This window comes from Haliotis rubra, unplaced genomic scaffold, assembly GCF_003918875.1.
Source record: "Haliotis rubra isolate DU_JTF1 unplaced genomic scaffold, ASM391887v1 Scf803, whole genome shotgun sequence".
Classification (NCBI taxonomy): domain Eukaryota; kingdom Metazoa; phylum Mollusca; class Gastropoda; order Lepetellida; family Haliotidae; genus Haliotis; species Haliotis rubra.
Genome location: NW_025767528.1, coordinates 350,796 through 375,257, shown reverse-complemented (window position 1 = coordinate 375,257; position 24,462 = coordinate 350,796). Strand labels below are relative to the sequence as shown.

The following is a 24,462-nucleotide window of genomic DNA, read 5'->3' as shown; positions in this document are numbered from 1 at the left end:
GCAATATTTAAATAGAAAGCCACGTTATCACAACACTCCCTCGCAGTGCGGAGCGAAAAGTATGGCTCATCGTCGAAAACCCATACAAAATCCACGGATGTGGCGAACGGCAACAGTTTCGCAGATACGATGTCATCAACCTTATTTTTGTAGGAAACACTTGATATTTTTGTGTGAAATAGATGAATATATCCTTAATCACCCAAGGTTAGTAAAATTAAAACTTCAAATGATATTACAGATAAAAATTACGTTTTTGTCGTACATCGTCGAAAACCCCTGATACCGGGATATATAAAAACTGGTTTCGTCAACCTAATGTCAACTCATGATACAAACGTTATTACTAACAGCTACAACTTTATGTTCACTATGCACTACGTCTTAAACGTCAAAGTTTGTAACATGCAAGTTCCAACCTGCTGGTTGTATCATCTGTACATGGGCCGGAGGCCGCACATTCTGTAAAAACAAATTGAAATTGAACCAAAACCAGTAGGTACAAAAACTCAATTAGCACACAACTTTCGGTATACGTATTGCGTATGAACATTGTCTCAGTTTTTGCACGTAGTAACTCAGTCTCGTTTCATGCTCAGATTTGTCTCATGGCGGACTGCCGGGTTGAAGTCGTACCCCGTCCTTTTGCGAGGGTCCCTATTCGTAGCTCTGACGGGTGAACTCGTGACTCGGTGTTTGTTCGGTTAGATTTCAAGCATCAATAGTTACCCCAACAAGTGCCACACTGTCCAAGTCGGCATCGTACATCAGGGCTTAGTTTCATCCAATTCAACTTGGCAGCGGCTGCAATAATAAGCACGGACAGTCAAATATGTATCATAATTTCAATCTAACGATAAAAAAATATTCAACCAACACATGCTCGGATTATCTGAATCCAACCATCTAACCGAAAACGCCCTTCCCCTTCAGCGCGTGACGTTAACTCAATAAGCACATGACAGGAGAACCCTTCCTTCATTCGATCGGTAACCAGCAGACGAAAACATCATGGTGTCTCGCCTCGCCCTCATCTGTACCCTAGCCGTAGTGCTGTACTACCCCCGGGCCTTGGCCCAGCTACGGACAGCGAAGAACTGCTGCCTTCCCAAACAGTGGGAAGGTTTTCAGGGTGGAATCGGCGGTGTCGAGACAGACAAAGGGGGACAAGCGGTGCAGGTATGTCCGACATCCTGCGGGTAAATTTTCAGACATGTATTTATATAAGTGTAACAAAATGCGTAATGTGCTTTCCCGTCTTTTCAGGTTTTAATCTGAATTGAAGCTGTGAGATGTTGCTGTCATTTTATAATGATTTTGATTACTGTCATAACAGACCGACCCGTAAATATCCGGGTAAGATTTGATGTTCAGCAGTAAAGCTTGCTGCACAATGCGAAATATGGGATCAGGTGGTCACGCTCGAAGATCTCTAGGGTGCTTGTTATTGTATCCCAGACTGCCTCCGTGGTGTAGTGGTTAGAGCGTCCGCCCGGAGAGCGGAAGGTAGCGGGTTCGATCCACCACGACTACGTCATACCAAAAGACGTTTGTTGGTTCCTGTCTGGCGCTCGGCATTAATGGGTACAACAAGGACTGGTCGGCTCGGAGTCAGTATAATGTGTCTGAGTGGGGTATTCATGCTTCACTGCGGCATGGTATCTCAGTGGGCTAGCACTATAAAACCAGCTTCAGTCTAGGCTAGTACAAGCAGCCGCACATACACATACCACGCATGTCATCATATGAGCGAAATATTCTCTAGCACGACGTTAAACCCAATTTCACCTCACCTCGCCTATTGTATCCCAATTGCCATGATCGACGCTCTCGATCTGAACTGTGGGATTTTCTGGACCAGATTTGGTTGAAACATGTCATCATATCCTTGCGCCTTTTAAAAACAACAACAAAAACACAAGACCGACCCTTTGACATATAATGCCGCCCAGTAATTCCGCGCACCTAAACACATCGATCGCAACACCTAACGTCTCTTATTTTTTGTGGTTTACTTGACTAAACATGCTTGTATGTATCATATTTCCCTAGAAATATAAGTTTTATTGACGACTATAAGATTCTAAAGTTGCATTATGCCATACGGTTGACCTTATCGGCGTTCTGACGACATCGCTTGCTGTCTGGTAATTCTGTGCAGCAACTGATGCGCAAAACATCCAGCAGGACATCCGAAGTATGGAAGCGTATTAGAGCCAGATTATTTTCAAAAATCACTTCAACAATGTAAGGAAGAGTGTTTCATATTAAATCCAATTATGAATAATGAAGAAAAAGCTAGGTATAAAAATCTGAAGAAAACAAATTTTCATAAAACTGTCAATTTATCTGCGAGTTACTGTTATTTACTTACCTTTAGTGATTAAAACCCAGTCCCTTGTAGAAATGTCCCGATTTCAAGCTTAAATGTCGTAGCAGACGATGTTTACCTTCGATACGGATAATAATATTGCAGCTGTGCAGAATTACCGGACGCACGGGGGAATTACCGGACTCGCTTGTAACCATTGTGGTGGGACAATATCAAACAACACTTGATGTTTCAGAAATATTTTGAAAATGTTTATCTTACTTCATTCTGATGTTAAAAAATATGTTTGTCACAAAAATACGTTGCTGGGCGGTAATATTTAGTCTCATATTATTGATTTTAAAAAAAACAATCAAAAACATGGCTTTGAAATACACAGCGCCATTTTAGAAAGTGGTCAAATGTAACATAAGTTATATTACTAAGAAAGTGTAATCCCAAATATAACTTATGTTACAAAAAACATGGCTTGTTTTGCAACTGGTTACAAAATATCCAATCTCCTTACAACACAGACCCCACAGCCTTCCCCCCTCTCTTCCCCTGGCTCACCACCACCCCTCACTTCTCTTCTTTGAGTAGAAAATGAAATCCTGTTTCAGATAATGTATAACACAAACCAACCCCCCAGTCTGCCACCGAGCACTTATACCATACACTGTACTTATTGTGATATAACTTTACAATCAGTATATGGCATGGAGTGGTAATCTAGGTCAAGGCGACATGACTTGCGTTGTTGATCTTACTTGCGAAATTTCTACTGTTGATTTACGTCCTGGTGAATCAGGTGACATGTATTTACACAATCTGGTTTCATTTCCGCATGATAAGATTTAGTAATGGCAATTTGCTTGATATGGGTTGTGGAGGTGAAACATTCTGGTGAAATACTGCCTCCACACTGAAATAGATTGTTTGTGACCGGGCTTCATAGGTGTCATGCCCTGTTATGTTATTACATAGGTGTCATGCCCTGTTATGTTATCACATAGGTGTCATGCCCTGTTATGTTATTACATAGGTGTAAGACATGGTTACAGTGTTACATAGGTGTGGAACACGACTACCATATTACATAGCTAGGTGTGATGCATTGTTACCATATTACAGAGGTGTGAAGTACTGTTACCGTATTACATAGGTGTGAAGTACTGTTACTGTATTACATATTTGTGAAGTACTGTTACCATATTTCATAGGTGTTAAGCACAGTTAACGTATTACAAAAGTGTGGAGTACTGTTACTGTATTTCGTAAGTGTGAAGTACTGCTACCGTATTACATAGGTGTGAAGTACTGTTACTGTATTACATAAGTGTGGAGTACTGTTACTGTATTACATAGGTGTGAAGTACTGTTACCGTATTACATAGGTGTGAAGTACTGTTCCTGTATTACATAAGTGTGAAGTACTGTTACTGTATTACATAGGTGTGAAGTACTGTTACCGTATTACGTAGGTGTGAAGTACTGTTACTATATTACATAGGTGTGAAGTACTGTTACCGTATTACATAGGTGTGAAGTACTGTTACCGTATTACATAGGTGTGAAGTACTGTTACCGTATTACACAGCAGGGGTGGAAATAACTTAAAAATTGATAGTGTACTCCGGTACAGTGGCACATGTAAAGTCACTTTAATTTTCCCACTATACCGGCTGTTTTCTTGCTGATTTTTTAAATAAACAACATAATTAACATTGGAAAGTCAACTTGACACCGGTACAGTGTGATATACAAATCTGCTTGCCCGACAGAAAAAAACACTGGACTCGGACGTCGGGCAATGGGTTATTTCCACCCCTGCATAGGTGTGAAGTACTTTTACCAAATTACGTAAGTGTGAAGTCCTGTTACCGTATTACATAGGTTTCGAAGCCTTGTTACCGTATTACATACTCTTGAAGAACTGTTCCCGTAATGCAAAGGTGTGAAGTTCTGTTACCATGTTTCATATGTGAAGTACTGTAACCGTATTACATAGGCGTGAAATACTGTTACCGTATTACATAGGTGTGAAGTACTGTTACCATATTTCATAGGTGTGAAGCACAGTTAACGTATTACATAAGTGTGAAGTACTGCTACCATATTACAAAGGTGTGAAGTACTGTTACCATATTTCATAGGTGTGAAGCACAGTTAACGTATTACATAAGTGTGAAGTACTGCTACCGTATTACATAGGTGTGAAGTACTGTTACTGTATTACATAGGTGTGAAGTACTGTTACTGTATTTCATAGATGTGAAGTACTGTTACTGTATTACATATTTGTGAAGTACTGTTACCATATTTCATAGGTGTGAAGCAGAGTTAACGTATTACATAAGTGTGGAGTACTGTTACTGTATTACGTAAGTGTGAAGTACTGCTACCGTATTACATAGGTGTGAAGTACTGTTACTGTATTACATAGGTGTGAAGTACTGTCACTGTATTACATGGGTGTGAAGTACTGTTACCGTATTACGTAGGTGTGAAGTAATGGTACCATATTACGTAGGTGTGAAGTACTGTTACTGTATTACATAGGTGTGAAGTACTGTTAACGTATTACATAGGTGTGAAGTACTGTTACTGTATTACATATTTGTGAAGTACTGTTACCATATTTCATAGGTGTTAAGCACAGTTAGCGTATTACATAAGTGTGGAGTACTGTTACTGTATTACATAGGTGTGAAGTACTGTTACTGTATTACATAGGTGTGAAGTACTGTTACTGTATTACATAGGGGTGAAGTACTGTTACTGTATTAAATATTTGTGAAGTACTGTTACCATATTTCATAGGTGTTAAACACAGTTAACGTATTACATAAGTGTGGAATACTGTTACTGTATTACGTAAGTGTGAAGTACTGCTACCGTATTACATAGGTGTGAAGTACTGTTACTGTATTACATAAGTGTGGAGTACTGTTACTGTATTACATAGGTGTGAAGTACTGTTACCGTATTACATAGGTGTGAAGTACTGTTCCTGTATTACATAAGTGTGAAGTACTGTTACTGTATTACATAGGTGTGAAGTACTGTTACCGTATTACGTAGGTGTGAAGTACTGTTACCATATTACATAGGTGTGAAGTACTGTTACCGTATTACATGGGTGTGAAGTACTGTTACCGTATTACATAGGTGTGAAGTACTGTTACCGTATTACACAGCAGGGGTGGAAATAACTTAAAAATTGATAGTGTACTCCGGTACAGTGGCACATGTAAAGTCACTTTAATTTTCCCACTATACCGGCTGTTTTCTTGCTGATTTTTTAAATAAACAACATAATTAACATTGGAAAGTCAACTTGACACCGGTACAGTGTGATATACAAATCTGCTTGCCCGACAGAAAAAAACACTGGACTCGGACGTCGGGCAATGGGTTATTTCCACCCCTGCATAGGTGTGAAGTACTTTTACCAAATTACGTAAGTGTGAAGTCCTGTTACCGTATTACATAGGTGTGAAAGACTGTTACCGTATTACATAGGTGTGAAGTACTGTTACCATATTTCGTAAGTGTGAAGTACTGCTACCGTATTACATAAGTGTGAAATACTGTTACCGTATTACATAGGTTTGGAAGCATTCTTACCGTATTACATACTCTTGAAGAACTGTTCCCGTAATGCATAGGTGTGAAGTTCTGTTACCGTATTTTATAGGTGTGAAGCACAGTTACCATATTACATACGCGTGAAGAACTGTTCCCGTAATGCAAAGGTGTGAAGTTCTGTTACCATGTTTCATAGGTGTGAAGCACAGTTACCGTATTACATAAGTGTGAAGAACTGTTACCGTATTACATAGGTGTGAAGTACTGTTACCATATTACATAGGTGTGAAATGATGTCACTGTATGTCATAGGTGTGAAATGCTCTTACCTTATGTCATAGGTGTGAAATGCTGTTGTTGTATGTCATAGGTGTGAAATGTTGTTGTTGTATGTCATAGGTGTGAAGTGCTGTTACTGTATGTCATAGGTGTGACATGGTGGTACTGTATGTCATAGATGTGAAATGCTGTTACTGTATGTCATAGGTGTTAGTGGTGGTCCGATTAATTGAAATGATATCGAAGATTGGTCGCAGTGACTAAACAACCAAGCAATCGATCATGTTTCCTCATTATCGAACACAAACAATTCTGGAACACTTGTTTTCTTTAACAATTATTTTCACAAGGTTGGTTTTGTCCGTTACATTTCATAAGCACTACAAGCTCGTTTCAAGTCATGATTGAATTGATCTTAAGACTCCAATCCTAACATACTAGTCATCCTTTAAAGATGTGAAAATTTTCCAAAAAAATCCAACAAAAATTTCATTAATGACGCTAAACAATTTTTTTCGATGATTGATCAGTTGTAATGAACCAATCAGCAATTATGAGATTTAACCAATTCCGAACACTAATAGGTGTGAAATTCATCTGTCTTCTGTTGTAGACTATAGCCAAGATAACCTTCGACGCAGTCGGCCGTAGGGTGTATGCCTACTCCAACAGTACCACGGCGGCAGGAATGTCCTCCACCAAGCTGATTCAAGACTACAAGACGGTCAGAAACCCACCATAGAATATTGTTCAGTTAGAATGACATTGCACACAAATTTGGGACATTGTAAAGTGGAAAATTATTGGAATTAAAAACTGTTTTTTGATCGCCTTGTGACTGACAGTGTTATAATGAGCTGGGTCTTTTCTTTGTACATAATTTAAAAATATTTTTAATGTCATTCACTTAAACGTTGAAAATTTTATTAAAATATGGTGTTTCTTAAATATGTCTTGTTCAGCAGTTTAGCAGTTCCTCAGTTCAAACAAAAGGTTTTGGACATCCTTAGGAAGTGAGGAAGTGACTGATTAAATATTTTCATGGGTTTGTACACAACTATTCGATGCCCACACTTGTAAACATTGGCAGTAAACCTGACTCACTCACTCTGTTACAGAATACCATGTATGTTATTGATGTGTTGAAGAGGACATGCCAGAAGACAAAGACTAATTTGCCTTTCAACAATGGATGTGTGCCTGGTGAGTCTCCCGTTTGTTACTTCAATCCTTCATCCTCTTCATTTCTTCATCTACTTATAGCTTCTTTCCTTTATTCCGTTCATTCATTCACCATCTTCATTTCTCCATCCTTTAATTTCTTCATCTTCATTCCTTCATTTTTTTCTTTCTTCTTTCAGTCCTCTAAATCCTTCTTGTTGGTTAGCTGTAATGTTGTAGAGTGCAGCATTAAACAAGAAACCACCCAACCTTCCTTCATTTCTTCATCCATTCATACTCTTGATTCCTTCATCGTCATCCTTACTTCGTCCCCACTCTATTGCCCTTCATTTCTTCATCACTTTATCCTTCCAAACTCATCATTCCTTTACCATCTTCAACCCTTCATCCTTGTTACCCCTTCATATCCTTGTCCTTTTCAATCCTTCACCCTCTTCATCACTTCATATCCTTGTCCTCTTCAATCCTTCATATCCTTGTCCTCTTCTAAATCCTTCATCCCTTTGTCCTCTTCAATCCTTCATCTCTTCATACCCTTGTCCTCTTCAATCCTTCATCTCTTCATACCCTTGTCCTCTTCAATCCTTCATCTCTTCATACCCTTGTCCTCTTCAATCCTTCATCTCTTCATACCCCTGTCCTCTTCAATCCTTCATCTCTTCATCCCTTTGTCCTCTTCAATCCTTCATCTCTTCATACCCCTGTCCTCTTCAATCCTTCATCTCTTCATCCCTTTGTCCTCTTCAATCCTTCATCTCTTCATACCCCTGTCCTCTTCAATCCTTCATCTCTTCATCCCTTTGTCCTCTTCAGTCCTTCATCTCTTCATACCCTGTCCTCTTCAATCCTTCATCTCTTCATCCCTTTGTCCTCTTCAATCCTTCATCCCTTTGTCCTCTTCATCTCTTCATCTCTTCATACCCTTGTCCTCTTCAATCCTTCATCTCTTCATACCCCTGTCCTCTTCAATCCTTCATCTCTTCATCCCTTTGTCCTCTTCTCTGTCCTTCATCTCTTCTTCCATACCCTTGTCCTCTTCAATCCTTCATTCCCCTGTCCTCTTCAATCCTTCATCTCTTCATACCTTTGTCCTCTTCAATCCTTCATCTCTTTGTCCTCTTCAATCCTTCATCTCTTCATCCCTTTGTCCTCTTCAATCCTTCATCTCTTCATACCCATGTCCTCTTCAATCCTTCATATCCTTGTCCTCTTCAATCCTTCATCCCTTTGTCCTCTTCATCTCTTCATACCCTTGTCCTCTTCAATCCTTCATCTCTTCATACCCTTGTCCTCTTCAATCCTTCATCTCTTCATACCCTTGTCCTCTTCAATCCTTCATCTCTTCATACCCTTGTCCTCTTCAATCCTTCATCTCTTCATACCCCTGTCCTCTTCAATCCTTCATCTCTTCATCCCTTTGTCCTCTTCAATCCTTCATCTCTTCATACCCTTGTCCTCTTCAATCCTTCATCTCTTCATCCCTTTGTCCTCTTCAATCCTTCATCTCTTCATACCTTTGTCCTCTTCAATCCTTCATATCCTTGTCCTCTTCAATCCTTCATCCCTTTGTCCTCTTCAATCCTTCATCCCTTTGTCCTCTTCAATCCTTCATATCCTTGTCCTCTTCAATCCTTCATCCCTTTGTCCTCTTCATCTCTTCATCTCTTCATACCCTTGTCCTCTTCTATCCTTCATCTCTTCATACCCTTGTCCTCTTCAATCCTTCATCCCTTGTCCTCTTCAATCCTTCATCTCCATACCCTTGTCCTCTTCAATCCTTCATCTCTCTTCATACCCTTGTCCTCTTCAATCCTTCATCTCTTCATACCCTTGTCCTCTTCAATCCTTCATCACTTCATACCCTTGTCCTCTTCAATCCTTCATACCCCTGTCCTCTTCAATCCTTCATCTCTTCATACCCTTGTCCTCTTCAATCCTTCATCTCTTCATCCCTTTGTCCTCTTCAATCCTTCATATCCTTGTCCTCTTCAATCCTTCATCCCTTTGTCCTCTTCAATCCTTCATCACTTCATATCCTTGTCCTCTTCAATCCTTCATCTCTTCATACCCTTGTCCTCTTCAATCCTTCATCTCTTCTCCATACCCTTGTCCTCTTCAATCCTTCATCTCTTCATACCCTTGTCCTCTTCAATCCTTCATCTCTTCATACCCTTGTCCTCTTCAATCCTTCATCCCTTTGTCCTCTTCAATCCTTCATCCCTTTGTCCTCTTCAATCCTTCATCTCTTCATATCCTTGTCCTCTTCAATCCTTCATCCCTTTGTCCTCTTCAATCCTTCATCTCTCCTTCCATGTCCTTGTCCTCTTCCTTCATCCTTTCATCCTCTCTTCTTATCCTTGTCCTTCTTCAATCCTTCCCTTATCCCTTTGTCCTTGTCTTCAATCCTTCTTCATATCTTCATATCCTTGTCCTCCTCTTCAATCCGTTCATCTCTTCATAATTCTTGTCCTTTCAATCCTTTAATCTCTTCCTTATCCTTTGTCCTCTTCAATCCCTTCATCCCTTTGTCCTCTTCTAATCCCTTCATCTCTTCCTACCTTTTGTCCTTCTTCAATCCTTCATCTCTTTGTCCTTCTCAATCCTTCCATCTCTTCATCCTTCCATGTCCTCTTCAATCCATTCATCTCTTCCATACCATGTCCTCTTCAATCCTTCATATCCTTTTGTCCTCTTAATCCCTTCATCCCTTTGTCCCATCTTCATCTCTAATCCAACTTCCCTTGTCCTCTTCAATCCTTCATCTCTTCATCCCTTGTCCTCTTCAATCCTTCATCTCTTCCTTACCCTTGTCCTCTTCAATCCTTCATCTCTTCATACCCTTGTCCTCTTCAATCCTTCATGTCTTCCTTACCCCTGTCCTCTTCAATCCTTCATCTCTTCATATCCTTTGTCCTCTTCAATCCTTCATCTCTTCATACCCTTGTCCTCTTCAATCCTTCATCTCTTCATCCCTTTGTCCTCTTCTTAATCCTTCATCTCTTCATGCCTTTGTCTCTTCAGTCCTTCCTTATCCTTGTCCTCTTCAATCCTTCATCCTTTGTCCTCTTCATCCTCCTTCATCCTTTGTCCTTCTTCAATCCTTCATGTCCTTCCTCCTCTTCAGTCCTTCATCCCTTTGTCCATGTCTTCTAATCCTCTTCATCTCTTCCATACCCTTGTCCTCTTCAATCCTTCATCTCTTCATCGACCCTTGTCCTCTTCAATCCTTCATCCTTTGTCCTCTTCAGTCCTTCATCTCTTCATACCCTTGTCCTCTTCAATCCTTTATCTCTTCATGCCCTTGTCCTCTTCAATCCTTCATCTCTCTTCATTCACCCTTGTCCTCTTCTGATCCTTCATCACTTCATACCTTTGTCCTCTTCCAGTCTTCATGCCCTGATGTCTTCAGTCCTTCGTCCTCTTCTATGCCCATGATGTCTTCAGTCTAACTTCGTCTCTTCATATGCCTTTGTCAGTCTTCAATCCTTCGTAATGTCCCGATCTCTTCATTCATCGTCCTTGTCCTCTTCAGTCCTTCGTCGGCTTTTCGTATCGTCTTTGTCCTTCGTCCATTCTCTTCATCTCATGATCCTCTTCAGTCATTTCTCTTCATGTCATCATCTTCGATCCTTCGTCCCTCTTCTTGCCTTGTCATCTCCAGTCATTAATTCTCTTCCTCTTTCTCATCTTCAGTCATTCGTCTTATAATTCTTGTCATCTTCGATCAGCTAAATCTCTTCGTACTTGTCATCTTCAGTCAGCCATACTCCTCAGTCCCTTATCTTCTTCATCCGTCCGTACTGATCCTCTTCTAATCCTTCTATCCCCTTTGTCCCTCTTCAGTCCTTCGTCTCTTCGTCAGCCGATATCCTTGTCCTTCTTCCGGCACGATATCTTCGATCATCTCTTCGTACTTGATCTCTTCAGTCCTTCATCCATTGATCATCTTCAGTCCATTCCTTCGTCATCGTGATCTCTTCAGTCAATTCGTCCTTTGATCCTCTTCGATCCTTCGTCTCTTCCTATATCCTTGTCCTCTTCAGTCCTTCATCTCTTCGTAATCATGTCCTCTTCAGTCTTCGTCAGCTCATCTTCTATCATTCATATCTTCGTAATCAGCCGATCATCTTCAGTCATTCGTCCCAGTCATCTTCAATCCTTCGTCTATTCCTGAATCCTTAATCCATCTTCAATCCTTCGTCTCTCATTTCGTATCCTTGTAAATCTTCCATCTCTTCCTTCGATATCTTCTTCATTCCGTCTCTTCATAATCCTTGATCATCTTCGATCCTTCGTCTCTTCATGTCCTTGTCATCTTCAGTCCTTCAAATCTTCGTAATCCTTGATCCTCTTCTATCCTTCGTCAGTCCCATCATCTTCTAATCCTTCATCTTCATATCCTTGATCCTCTTCAGTCCTTCATCTCTTCATAATCAGCTTGTCCTCTTCAATCCTTCATCCTTTGTCCTCTTCATCTCTTCATGCCCTTGATCCTCTTCAATCCTTCATCTCTTCATCTCTTCATAGCCTTGTCCTCTTCAATCCTTCGTCTCTTCATACCCTTTGTCCTCTTCAATCCTTCATCTCTTCATGCCTCTTGATCCTCTTCAATCCTTCATCTCTTCATCCTTCATACCCTTGTCCCTCTTCAATCCTTCCATCTCTTCATCCTTCATGCCCTTGTCCTCTTCAATCCTTCATCCTTTGTCCTCTTCATCACTTCATGCCCATGATCCTCTTCAATCCTTCATCTCTTCTTCATCCTTCATATCCTTGTCCTCTTCAATCCTTCATCTCTTCATACCCTTGTCCTCTTCAATCCTTCATCTCTTCATACCCTTGTCCTCTTCAATCCTTCATCTCTTCATCACTTCATACCCTTGTCCTCTTCAATCCTTCATCCCTTTGTCCTCTTCATCACTTCATACCCTTGTCCTCTTCAATCCTTCATCTCTTCATCACTTCATACCCTTGTCCTCTTCAATCCTTCATCTCTTCATCACTTCATACCCTTGTCCTCTTCAATCCTTCATCCCTTTGTCCTCTTCATCACTTCATACCCTTGTCCTCTTCAATCCTTCATCCCTTTGTCCTCTTCAATCCTTCATCACTTTGTCCTCTTCATCCCCTCATCTCTTCATACCCTTGTCCTCTTCAATCCTTCATACCCTTGTCCTCTTCAATCCTTCATCCCTTTGTCCTCTTCATCCCCTCATCTCTTCATATCCTTGTCTTCATCCCTTCATATCCATGTCTTCATCCCTTCATATCTTCATCTTCATTACCTCTTCTGAGTCTTCACTGTCTTCAGTCCTTCACTCTCCAATTCATTTGTCCTCTTCATCCATCTTATCCTTGTCCTCTTCAATCCTTCATATCCTCATACCCTTGTCCTCTTCAATCCTTCATCCTCTTCATTCCTTCATCCTCCTCAACCAGATAGGGTCCAGACTCGGTTGCTTACGCACCACCATCAAGGAGGCAACAAACCACTCAGGCATGTCTTAAAGTTCAGTTACACAATGATATCGATATTGCTATTGTATGTATCCTGTGTAGTATGCATTGTTTACTGCTTCGATCCGAGAAATCTGCAATATTGTGTTGTTGTATATGTTTCAGATGACGCCAAGCAGGTGTTTGATATGACAATTGGAGCTGGAGTGAGACACTGCAGGCGAAGATCTACTCAATGCGACTGCAGCAGGCGTCGACCCTGTTGGACATCAACTTTAGTGTCACAGAGAAACAGTGTGTCCCTGTCGGGGAGAACTGGGTCGGATCGGTTAACAACGGTGAGCTGCTGAAGCTGTGTGTGTATGTGTGTGTTTCTGACCAAGTGTCTGTACCTGTAACTATGACTGGCAGTGGGTGCAGGTGTGTGTGTCTGTGTCAGTCTGTCTGTCTATCGCGGTGGTGGGGTAGCCTAATGGTTTAAGTGATTGCTCATCATGCCGAAGACCCAGGTTCGATTCCTTTATTGGTTACAATGTGTGAAGCCCATTTCTGGTGTCCCGCGACGTGATTTTGGTAGGGGAATATTGCTAAAATCAACATAAAACCAGACTCACTCACTCACTGTCTGCCTCTGGGTGTATCTCCGTGTGTGTGTGTGTGTGTGTGTGTGTGTGTGTGTGTTTGTGTGTCAGAGCGTCAGACCAGAAACAGTGGAAATCGAACAATCGAACACTTTAGTTGTTTAAGCATAAGCTACCCCATTGCCCTGAAAGGTTCTTATGTTTTAAAGTTGTGTTGGTTAGTGGTGGTCCGGTTCATTGAAATAATCGAAGATTGGTCGCAATGACTAAATGACCAAGCAATCGATCATGTTTTCTCATAATCAAACACGAACAATTTTGGGACACTTGTTTGCATTAACAATATTTTTCACAAGGTTGGTTTTGTCTGTTACTTTTCATAAGCACTACAAGGTCATTCCAAGTCATGACTGAATTTATCTTAAAGACTCCAGGAAATTTATGTTCCTAACATACTAGTCATCCTTTAAAGATGTGAAATTTGCTCATGCATCTTGTGCAATTTGTTAAAAAGACGAAAGAACTACATGGGGTTTTTTTAAAAATATTTTGTGCATTAACAAACAAAACCAGGAAAATTTGATACGTGGCACTAACCAATTATTTTCGATGATTGATTGGTAGTAATGTATTCGCATCATCAGTGATGAGATTTAAACCAGTTCCCAGGTGACACCAATATTACAATGTCCTGTCCGTTTTCACTTGTCGACCCGTGAAGATCCGGGGTAGAATAGGTCTTCAGCAACCCATGCTTGCCACAAAAGGCGACTATGCTTGTCGTAAGAGGCGACTATCAGGGTCGGGTGGTCAGGATCGCTGACTTAATTGACACATGTCATCTGTTCCCAGTTGTGCAGATCGACGCTCATGCAGTTGATCACTGGATTGTCTGGTCCAGCCTCGATTATTTACAGACTGCCGCTATATAGCTGGAAAATTGCTGAGTGTGGCATAAAACAAAACTCAATCACTCACTTTCACTTGTCACTTCAAAAGCTTAAAGGTCACATGCAATGCAAAACACAACCTTTTGGTATGGACTTACAGAAACAAATTATCAAAAATGCAAATTCAACTTATAAAGTTGAAAAATAACGCAATGAACAAAACCCCACGAAATCGAAAGCCCAGCGGTGGTGTGAAAAGGGTTTTCAACACTTTGAACTGGAGGGCGACTCGTAAAACACAGCAAGTGAGGCAAGGACGATGTTTCTTGGCGATTACAAGCATCTTTGGTTTGCAGTAAAACACAGCAAGTGATGTTTTGGGGTTGGCAGATGCAAGGATCATCGCTAATTTCTACCTAAAAATTGAAGTTGGAGAACAACAGATGTTTCTTGTGATTACAAGCATCTTTGGTCTGCAGTAATAAAACTTCAACCATACACTGGTCCTATACTTTTTATGGCTTATATGTTTGTCACATCTTGCTTTTGGGGGTTGGCAGATTTGCAAACCAACAGAATTATTCTCAAACTGAAAATTTAGCATTAGAAATACAAACGACAGTTTCCAGCCACGCAGTTTTGTTAAGAATTGCTCAACTTGAAAATTTATAATACCAAATGTTATAATTTTGTTTATTTGTTTCTTCACAATCAGCAGTGTATATTACATGTCATGAATAAGTAATAATTGTGTTATAATTATGTTTGTTGTTTTTTGGTTGCATGTGATCTTTAATGGGGCTACTTTGGTAGCAAACTGTTTATTTTTATAACCAAAATTTCTTGTGGTTGCAATTATTTTATATTTTTTCGAAATTTTGAATAGTTCTTGTTACTTGGATTATTTTTACATTTCTGGTCCCGATTTCTCGAAACAAACTTAAGTTTTTACACAAATTTCAAACTGAGTTTGACAATTTGAAACAGCTGTATTTTTAACTCAACTGCATCTTTAAAATGAAAAAGCCCAAATAACTTAAGTAATCTATCCACAAAACACAAATTGTCTACTATATTTGAGTTTAATGTCGATTTCAGTTCATTCTGGGAAATGGATTTTCTCAAATTTGAGTAAAAACTCTAACTTAAGTCAAAACTCAGACTTAAGTTTGTTTCGAGAAATCGAGGCCAGGTGTCCCCCGCCATGATATGCTGGAATATTGCTAAATGCAGCACAAAACGTTACTCCCGACTACTTTATCGAACAAGAAACATGATTTTATTGTTCAGTGTAACTATACACTCGACCATATGCTCGAACTATTATATAGTTTAAGTTAACTAGAGCAGGTATAACACTCGTTTCTTTTCTCCATGGTTACAGTCAAGCTGGTCATGTCGATGGGGTACTTCGACATCACCCCTGGGATCAAAGACCCCTCTGTCTTCACCCCTCCAGCCTTCTGTAAACAGGTAACCTTGACAACATTCCCAGATTTCACTTTTTATCACTTTATGCCTGAGACAATGAATAAAATGTGTTTATACAAGCATCTACCATTGCTTCAAAAGGCTATTTTCTGTGTAAGTTTGAACCTAACAATTGTTTCGGAGGATAGAACCGAAAATAAAATTATGGTTTTCGAAACTTCAATACTTCAGAAAAGTTGTACTGTAATTTTCACCCTGAAATAAAAATAATTGATCTTCAGTTACCAGTAAGCTTGTGCGCCAAAGAGGACTGACTAACGGGATCGGAGGTGGTCAGGCTCGCTGACTTGGTTGACACATGGTGCTCGATTCCCAATTCTTGAATCGATGCTCCTGCTGTTGATCACTGGATTGTCTGGTCCAGACTCGATTATTTACAGACCGCAGCCATTAAGCTGGAATATTGCTGAGTGCTGCGTAAAACTAAACTCACTCACTCATTCACACTGAAATCATACAAGTTTCTATCACAGTTCTATGCAAGTTGTTCTATATTTCAGAACATAACCGGTGACGCAGCATTCCACCCAGTCCTCAACTACAGGATCTTAGGCCTGTAAATGAGACGCTGTCACCATAGCAACATAGCAGTTTTCATAATCCAAATTTTAATTTGCTTCAAGCTTTTTACAAATTTACTGATCGAGACACCTTGGTAGTGCCCGTCTCTTCTAACACAACTCGGCTGTTCGATCTGTAAAAACATGATGTCATCATGACGTCACCGCTCGAGTCTTTACATAGCCTGATTTTATAGGCACCTTTACTGATTGTGTAACATTACATTTCTATCTCAGTGTAAATCTCTTCTTATACAATGTGGATGTCTGATCTGTAAAATCATTGTGATGTCATCATGATGTCATTGCACACCTCTTCACATCATCTGCAAGAAGACCACTGTTCGGCTTCTCCCGAAACTACATGAGTTGGCATTACATTAATTATGCTTACACTGTTGTGCATATCGTTTACCAAGACTTGACAGAAATAGGTGACCTTGTGATTGTTGTAATGTTGGTACAAGTTGTCTCCCCTATAATTGAAAATGATTGTTTGTTTGTTTGTTTGTTTGTGTTTTTGCTTTTTTTAATCAAGAGAACTTATCCTTGTTTCACATGTTATTTTATCTACACTTGTAGTGCACATGGACTAAAAAATCTAATAACAGCTGAAACATTAAATATATCCATTATTTTCAAACCTCTCACAAGACCATTGAAATTTGAATCTGAATTTTTATTACATACAGCTGTTTTTCAAGTATGACAAACCATTCCATACCTTTTTCTTTGTACATGTGAGTCAGATGTTTTTAGAGAAAAAATAATAAATATATTTTTTGTACTATTGTGACTTTTTCTGTTCAAACTTCGCTGATATCATGTTTATTGTCATTTTTGATAATGAACAAGACTGATATGGGTTAGAATTGGTTTTCAGCAACCCATGCTTGTCGAGGCTCCCTGTCTTCCTTTACACGTGTCATCGTATCCCAGCTGCGTAGATCGATGCTCATGATCTTAGTGACTGGGTGGAGTTTTTACACACCGGCGCCATATAGCTGGAATATTGCTGAGCGTGACCGTAAACAACAAACAAATGACAAGAAATGTGACCGCCTCCGTGGTGTAGTGGTTAGAGTGTCTGCCCAGAGAGCGGAAGGTCGTGGGTTCGATCCCCGACCGCATCATACCAAAAGATGTTAAAATATGGTACTTGTTGGTCCCTGCCTGGCGCTCAGCATTACTGGGTATAACAAGGACTGGTTGGCTCGGAGTCAGTATAATGTGTCTGAGTGGGGTATTCATGCTTCTCTGCGGCATGGTATCTCAGTGGGCTAGCACTATACAACCAGCTTAAGTCTGGGCTAGTACAAGCCGCTACACATACACACGCATGCACGTGGTCATATGAGCGAAATATTCTCAAGCACCACGTTAAACCCAGTTTCACCTCACCTCAACAAGAAATGTTCATCATAGATACTGTGCCCAGTACATTTCTTAGTGATGGTACTTACTGGCAAACAAGGATAAGTTGAGCACCAACCTGACAATTGACCCGTATTAGCATGTATGAGTGCTGCCCACTGGCGCTTGCCATTGTGAGCGAAGGGGCCTCGGGTTGTCCCCGATGAAGTGTAGTGCTACACCGACCACGTGAGAGTCTTATGAGCAAGGCGTGTGCAGCTATGCTCGGAATCAATTTCAGCGTCATGCACTGCAGGTGCACTAGCCTACATCTTCTCTACTTTTCACAAACCAACTGGGTTTGCTCATTCTACTACTTCTCGTAAACGCGTTCTCTGCGCCGGTCCAACTTATCCTTGTTTGCCGGTAAGTATTGCCAATGTTGCTACACCGTCAAGCGTCCGTTACGTGCCTCTCTACTCACCGCTACTATAATAGTTATATACTGAGTCAAAAAGAAACTTCACAAAATGTAATTTGAAAAATAATGAATAATTTTTTTTCTGATGATGCATCTATGTATCGAAATGGGATCCCTATCTTTAGACTCTAGAAAAACGTTAGCAAAGCCTCAAACCCATCCATTTTGTGGTTACAAATGATGTTGAGTAGTGCCAAATCGGGTTTTGCGTTCAGGTCGATCACGCGTGATCTTCGCGCGCGGTTTTCTTCATATGCGTTCGTATGGCACCACTTCTGATTAGCCAAAAGGTCGAGATTGATCCGTTAATGTGGCGTCCGCGAACGAAGACCGTCAAATAGATCCTCGTCCTGTATGACAGATTTCTACCCTTCTACCTACGAACCAGGGCAAGAGATGTTTAGAGGTTGACTGTCCTCGACGAGACGCTTTGAAATGCGGTTACCAGGCTGCCAATCTCCATTCGGGCGTCCATATCGTGGGCCAATATTGGCCTTCCGTTTCATCAACATCAGCGTCTGCTGTGGGCCTAGCGTCACCTCCGATGGACCCAGAGACTGAATCGAAGTAGATCTTTAGCGATGAATCCAGGTTTACCCTCAGATTAAGCGGGATGGCAGGCATAAGTCTGGAGGCGGCGTCGTTGATCGGTATGCCCAATGCCCAGGGTTGTGAAATTCGACAGGGTCGAGGCGGGAAGTTACATGGTGTGGGGTGCTTTCTGTGGGAACAACCGTTCCCGACTTCTGGTCATCCGTGGAAACCTCACAGCTGCTGCTTACCGCGACCAGGTGCTCACCCCTGAACTCGTTCCTTTCATGGTGGCTCATGGCCCAGGGCCCACTTGCACAGAACGATCTTAACGCTACAATTATTGTAAATCCTTAAGATCGCGATCTTGGGCTTGACTGTCGCCATCGACTTGCACAAATGCGATTGTAGGCTAAGATCGTTGTAAGTTACAATCGAAACTTACAATTGGTCCGGACCAATTGTAAGGAGCTAAGATCATTGTAGTCTGTGACAAAATGGTGTTCAAGTTTCACGCAAATAATCAGCTTTACGTTTGGAGACAAGCGTGCTTTTATATTGCATAAAACTGTACTGTATGATTCGCCTCGATACTTCAACAACACGGAGAATGCACAACCGATTTAACGTCGGATACATTGTTATTTGCTGTAGTGAACCACAGAACTATCGAGTCGATATCACAAAGTACTATTCCCAACCGATTCAATGTTGGAATAAGTTTGAAACAACATACCTTTTGATAATCAAGGAAGGATACTAGCAAATGGTGTCAGCGTGCGATTAACAATCGCCGTGACCTTTTCATTAACTCAAGAGCAGATAATTTTAGTTTATGGGCAAGATGGGAGTGGTTTCCCCTGGCTTATGCCGTTGCCGTAGAGTCTGTCATGCCCAATCGCAGAGCTCAAGATATTTTCTTTTCGGTGATGGAGTGATTTTGTCTTAGTTAATCATTAAAGTAATCAAGTTAACGTGCAAAATCAAGATTCAATTTTAATTTCACTTTTAGAAAAATATTTATCAACGCAATAGGGTCATATCATTAATATACTGTGAATGAGTATTTAACAACTGCTCTCTCGATATATTATTTGATATTCGTATTTCCCTGTCATGAATTCTTTACAACACTTCTGTAGCCATATTGTGGCAGATTCAACTTTGTATTGTATATAGTTGTAAATATAATAAACATGTGAATCTTTTAAAGTTGTGTGTCATTATGATGAGATATACAATCTCATTAAATAACCCAAGTCTAATCATTTTATCAATAATTTTATATTCAACATTTTATATCACACCTTTAGCCCTTCTAAACATCAATCTAATCTTAAATGTAATCTATTTCAGCAAAACTCATTTGCACTGCATGCTTTTCTCCCTGCAATCCCTTCTAAAGCTTGTCCCTTGCTCAGGCTAGTGCTGTAATTTCTATTGTTCTCTGTTCAGCCAAGCGTATAAGGTATTAGGTATTTAAAGGTTAATTTCATCTAGTCTCTTGGTCAGTATCTTATGTGGTTGTCATCGCAAGCATGTTGCGGTTTAGTCTTTAGGATCAAGATCATGGTGATCTGGACTGTGTTTTTCCATGTATATAAGATGACGTAAACACCAGCAGTATCACCTATGCATTGAATGCAAGAGCTCAGGTCATACCAACCTGGCTAAAGCTTTTGTTTATTACATTCTTGTAATAAAAGTCCATCCGCCTCACACCCCAGTGGCTTTGTGGTTCTTGTCACTACAATAACTACATCCTGACGCTGTTACATTTTCTGGTTATATTGTGAGAAAACCAATACTTCTAGGGTATATTTTTGATTTTACACACACAAAAAAAAACAAAAGGGAAAAAAAACAGCTGTGCATTAAACAATGTCTCATTGACAACCAGTGGCAAATCATGCATTTAGGTGTTATATCATAAGTAAATATTGTCGATATTTGATATATTATTATAATTTTCATAATTATTAAGTCACTAAATCTAGACCCAAATTTATGAATGTATTTTTCGCAGTTCAATATTTTCATAAAACATGGGTAGGTATTTCCGTGGTTGAAATATCACATTCTCAATTCATAAATCAAGACAGTTAAAATGTAGAAAAATATATGCTATCGTCCACGTAATCGTTTCCTTCGAAGATTTCTTGGAATGTTTGTCATGAAAATTCTGCAAAGTGCGATTGAGGGAGGTATGTATTGTGTGCAGGGACCAGTATCACTCTCTATTTGCGCAGTATGCTATGCGCACTTGCAGACAACTGTAGACAGGAGTCGAGTTTAAGAAATTCGCACCTCCACCGTTGAAGAGTGCGATCTTAGCTAAGATCGCGATCTTAAATCCATGCGGTCTTACAATCGCGCTAAGATCGGCTTTGTGCAAGTGGATTAGGGCAATTGTATGGTGATTGTAAAGTTGATTGTAAGGCCCTAAGATTGATTGTAACTAAGATTGCTCTGTGCAAGTGGGCCCTGGTCTACAGTTCCAGCATGATAATGCTCAGCCGCATACCATGATGTTGACACGAAATTTCCTTCAAAACGCTGGAATCAACGTCATGGACTGGCCATCGAGGTCCCCTGACCTTAATCCAATAGAGCACGTTTGGGATGCACTTGGGAGAAGGCTTCGTGGTCTTAGGAACCAACCTCAGAATTTGCAGGAACTTGGCGCTGCCTTGCAAGAGCAATGGCGCAGAATCCCCCACCACGTGTTCACAAGCATCAGGCAGTCGATGAGGAGACGGTGTTTGGCAGTGGTGAATGCGCGGGGCGGCCATACACGATATTGAACTGAGAAATTTAGCATTTGTATTCTTGTGATTTGACATTCTGTATACCCATGTTTTGGAACGGCGGTGTAGCCTAATGGAACTGATTATGGCACTGTCAGTGTATCGAGTACATCACACAGATCTCAGCAATGAAATAATAACAATTTAACAATCTTACCATCTCTTGTTCTTTTATAGTGCCCTGAAGAAAGAATGTGAAGTTTCTTTTTTTACTCAGTATAGTTATAGAAACAACCCAACCCAAAATCTTGAATGATTTAGCAAGTCTAATGTTGCCTTACCTTAAAAACGCATTGATTTATGGCCCGACTTCGGTCTTACACAGACAGGCAGGTGTGATACTCGAACACATGACATGTTATGATGTCTGTTGATTGCAAAATGTTATACACAAAAAATGAGCATGTATTTACAAAACCCAACATCTCTATATATACACACACAATGAGCTGTGAGGGCGGCATCTGCAAATGAACCAGCCGTTACACTTGAGTGCACACCCACCCGCTCTGACTAGGTTCGGTATCCCGGTTGCTTCGTTTCGAGGAGAGGTAAACCTAAGTACAAAATATTGCACTTTTGATTTGCGATTATACGCTTATAATTTTGTTTATTTGTTTTTTCATAATCAGCAATGCATATTATATGTCATGAAGAAGTGATAATTGTGTTTTAATTTTTTGGTTACATGTGACTTTTAACAACTTTACAAAAATTATTAACATTTACAATTGAAATTCCCAAATATGCCCCAAACCAAGTTCATACAAAAACATTTTAACACCACGTAACCATGATGTATAACCATTATTTAGACCATTTAATCAAAAACCATAAACAACCCGCCATATACAGGCCTTAGTATGGCGATCTACCTTCAGTTGTTGGCGATCTGCTTGTAATATGCTGTATTGTCATTAGTTTTAAATGAGGGGCGGTGGGGTAGTCTAGTGGTTAAAGCGTTGGCTCGTCACGCCGAAGACCCGGGTTCGATTCCCCACATGGGCACAATGTGTTAAGCCCCTTTATGGTGTCCCCCGCCGTGATATTGCTGGAATATTGCTAAAAGCGGCGTAAAACTAAACTCAGTCAGTCAGTCAGTAGTTTTAAATGTACATGTTTTACATATCTACCTGTGATTTTCTGGTTGTTTTAATGTAGTTCGTCAACAGGTTTATGTGTTATGAACGTAACACATGTGCTAGTCACTATATGCTGCTGAAATACCTTCGAAGGGGGTTGAAGTAGTGTAAAATTATTGTCCTCCGAATGGGGTACATAACTCCCGAAACATATTTGAACTTACCAGATTTTTTAAACATAGCATTTTTGTAATTTTAAATCATGGCGAAATTTGCTTACAATCGCCAACCGCGGAAGGGATGGTATAAATCCATTTAGGGTCCATGCAGGTAGCAAATCTACTGTTAGTCCCATGGTCCCTAGTATGGTGATCCACCTTCAGTTGTTGGCGATCTACAGCCCATTTTTATGTTGTCCTGAAAGAGGTCCTAAATAGTATATAATTTTAAGCTACATGCTAGTTTTTAATCTGTTGTTTTACTGTCCTTCGGCGACAGATTTTATATAAAAAAAATAATTATGAAGTATTTACTGTTTTAGTCACGATATGGCTGAAATATTGCCAAAGTGACTAAAGTTTTACTCACTCACTCACTCCTCATATTGCTGAAATACGGTCGATGTTGCTTGAAATCACAAGTCACTCACCATCTGTGGATTCTCAGCAATATTCCAGCTAATATCAGGGCGGGGGACACCAGAAATTGGCTTCACATTGTGCCCATGTGGGGAAGCGAACCCGCGTCTTCGGCGTAACGAACTTACGCTTGAACCACTAGGCTATCCCACCGCCCCTCAAGAAGTGTGTTTTTTAGATCATTTGACCAAGATATCCCTGGCCGGGTTCTGTGTCAAAAATGAGCAATCTTGTCCCGGCACTTAGAAAGCAACTTTCTTACACACCCGTGGGTGAGAAACCCATGTGAGAAAACTGGTATCACACGTATGTATGAGATGGATTTCTAATCCCGTGATTGGCTACTCCATGCTGATGACCTAGGGTCAGGTTATGAAGGACTACTTTCCTGATTAAAATTCATTGATAAGTTACTCGTGCTTGAATCGAACAGAAACCTCTTACTCGTGCAAAAAATACCCCTTTGCACCTACCTGTTATTTTCGCGATTGCAACATAAACAGGCTTTCGCTCGTAAAATAGGTGTCCTCCCATTTGTGAGAACTCCCAGTTGTGAGACACATTAATTAATGGTTCAGTGCACATAGGTGGTGTTTCCGCATCCCTACAATGAAAGTGGGATCAGCCCAGCCCAGTACCCACAGGAGGCATAGTTCATTGATTAATGAAATAGATTATCAAAGATTATATTTACACACAAGAAATAGTTCATTGAATATTTATTTGTTCAGAAGAATATGTAATTATGATAACACATTTTTATTGACTATTATGAAGTTTGAAAGTCATTTTGGTTTAAACATATTTTATTATTATTTATTAAAATGAATTGGGATTGGTGAAGCATTACTGCTTACGTTAACACCGCTCCCATGCAACATAAAATATAAAATGAAATGGAGGATGTGACGTCATCGCTATTGACTATTGCATAAATATACAAAGTACATATAAATATATACAGATTACATCAAATACAACTATTCTGTAAGTAGTCATAATTAGAGACTTACAGTTGTGTGTGTCTAACAATAGGAATATATATCAATCACGAAAAGGTTGTTGATTTAATTTCAGTATTTCCCTGGGAAAATTTGAAGGTTGTGTCTTGATGATATAATCGTGGACGGATTCAACTATTTTCTGGTTTACACAAGGAGTAAATTCTTTGTTTCCGTTCCAAAAATTATCCAGGTTATAACGGGTAGTTGATATCCACAAGAGCAAC

General features: G+C 40.1%; 1 protein-coding gene across 1 annotated transcript; it reads left to right on the top strand.

The window, feature by feature from the left end:
• The first annotated feature begins 923 nt into the window (after positions 1-923).
• LOC124261677 lies at positions 924-17,129 on the top strand. Its single transcript, XM_046696027.1, has 6 exons — positions 924-1,179; positions 6,795-6,905; positions 7,300-7,384; positions 12,986-13,158; positions 15,676-15,764; positions 16,283-17,129. Exons 1-6 carry the CDS (start codon positions 1,012-1,014, stop codon positions 16,287-16,289), a joined length of 633 nt encoding a protein of 210 aa, XP_046551983.1. The 5' UTR covers positions 924-1,011; the 3' UTR covers positions 16,290-17,129.
• The last annotated feature ends 7,333 nt before the right edge of the window (positions 17,130-24,462 follow it).

Bases quoted from the DNA above. Each gene is read 5' to 3' on its own strand.
- LOC124261677 (XM_046696027.1), top strand. From the start codon at position 1,012: ATGGTGTCTCGCCTCGCCCTCATCTGTACCCTAGCCGTAGTGCTGTAC. The intron at 1,180-6,794 runs GTATGTCCGACA...CTTCTGTTGTAG, and splicing joins AAGGGGGACAAGCGGTGCAG to ACTATAGCCAAGATAACCTT. The intron at 6,906-7,299 runs GTCAGAAACCCA...ACTCTGTTACAG, and splicing joins TGATTCAAGACTACAAGACG to AATACCATGTATGTTATTGA.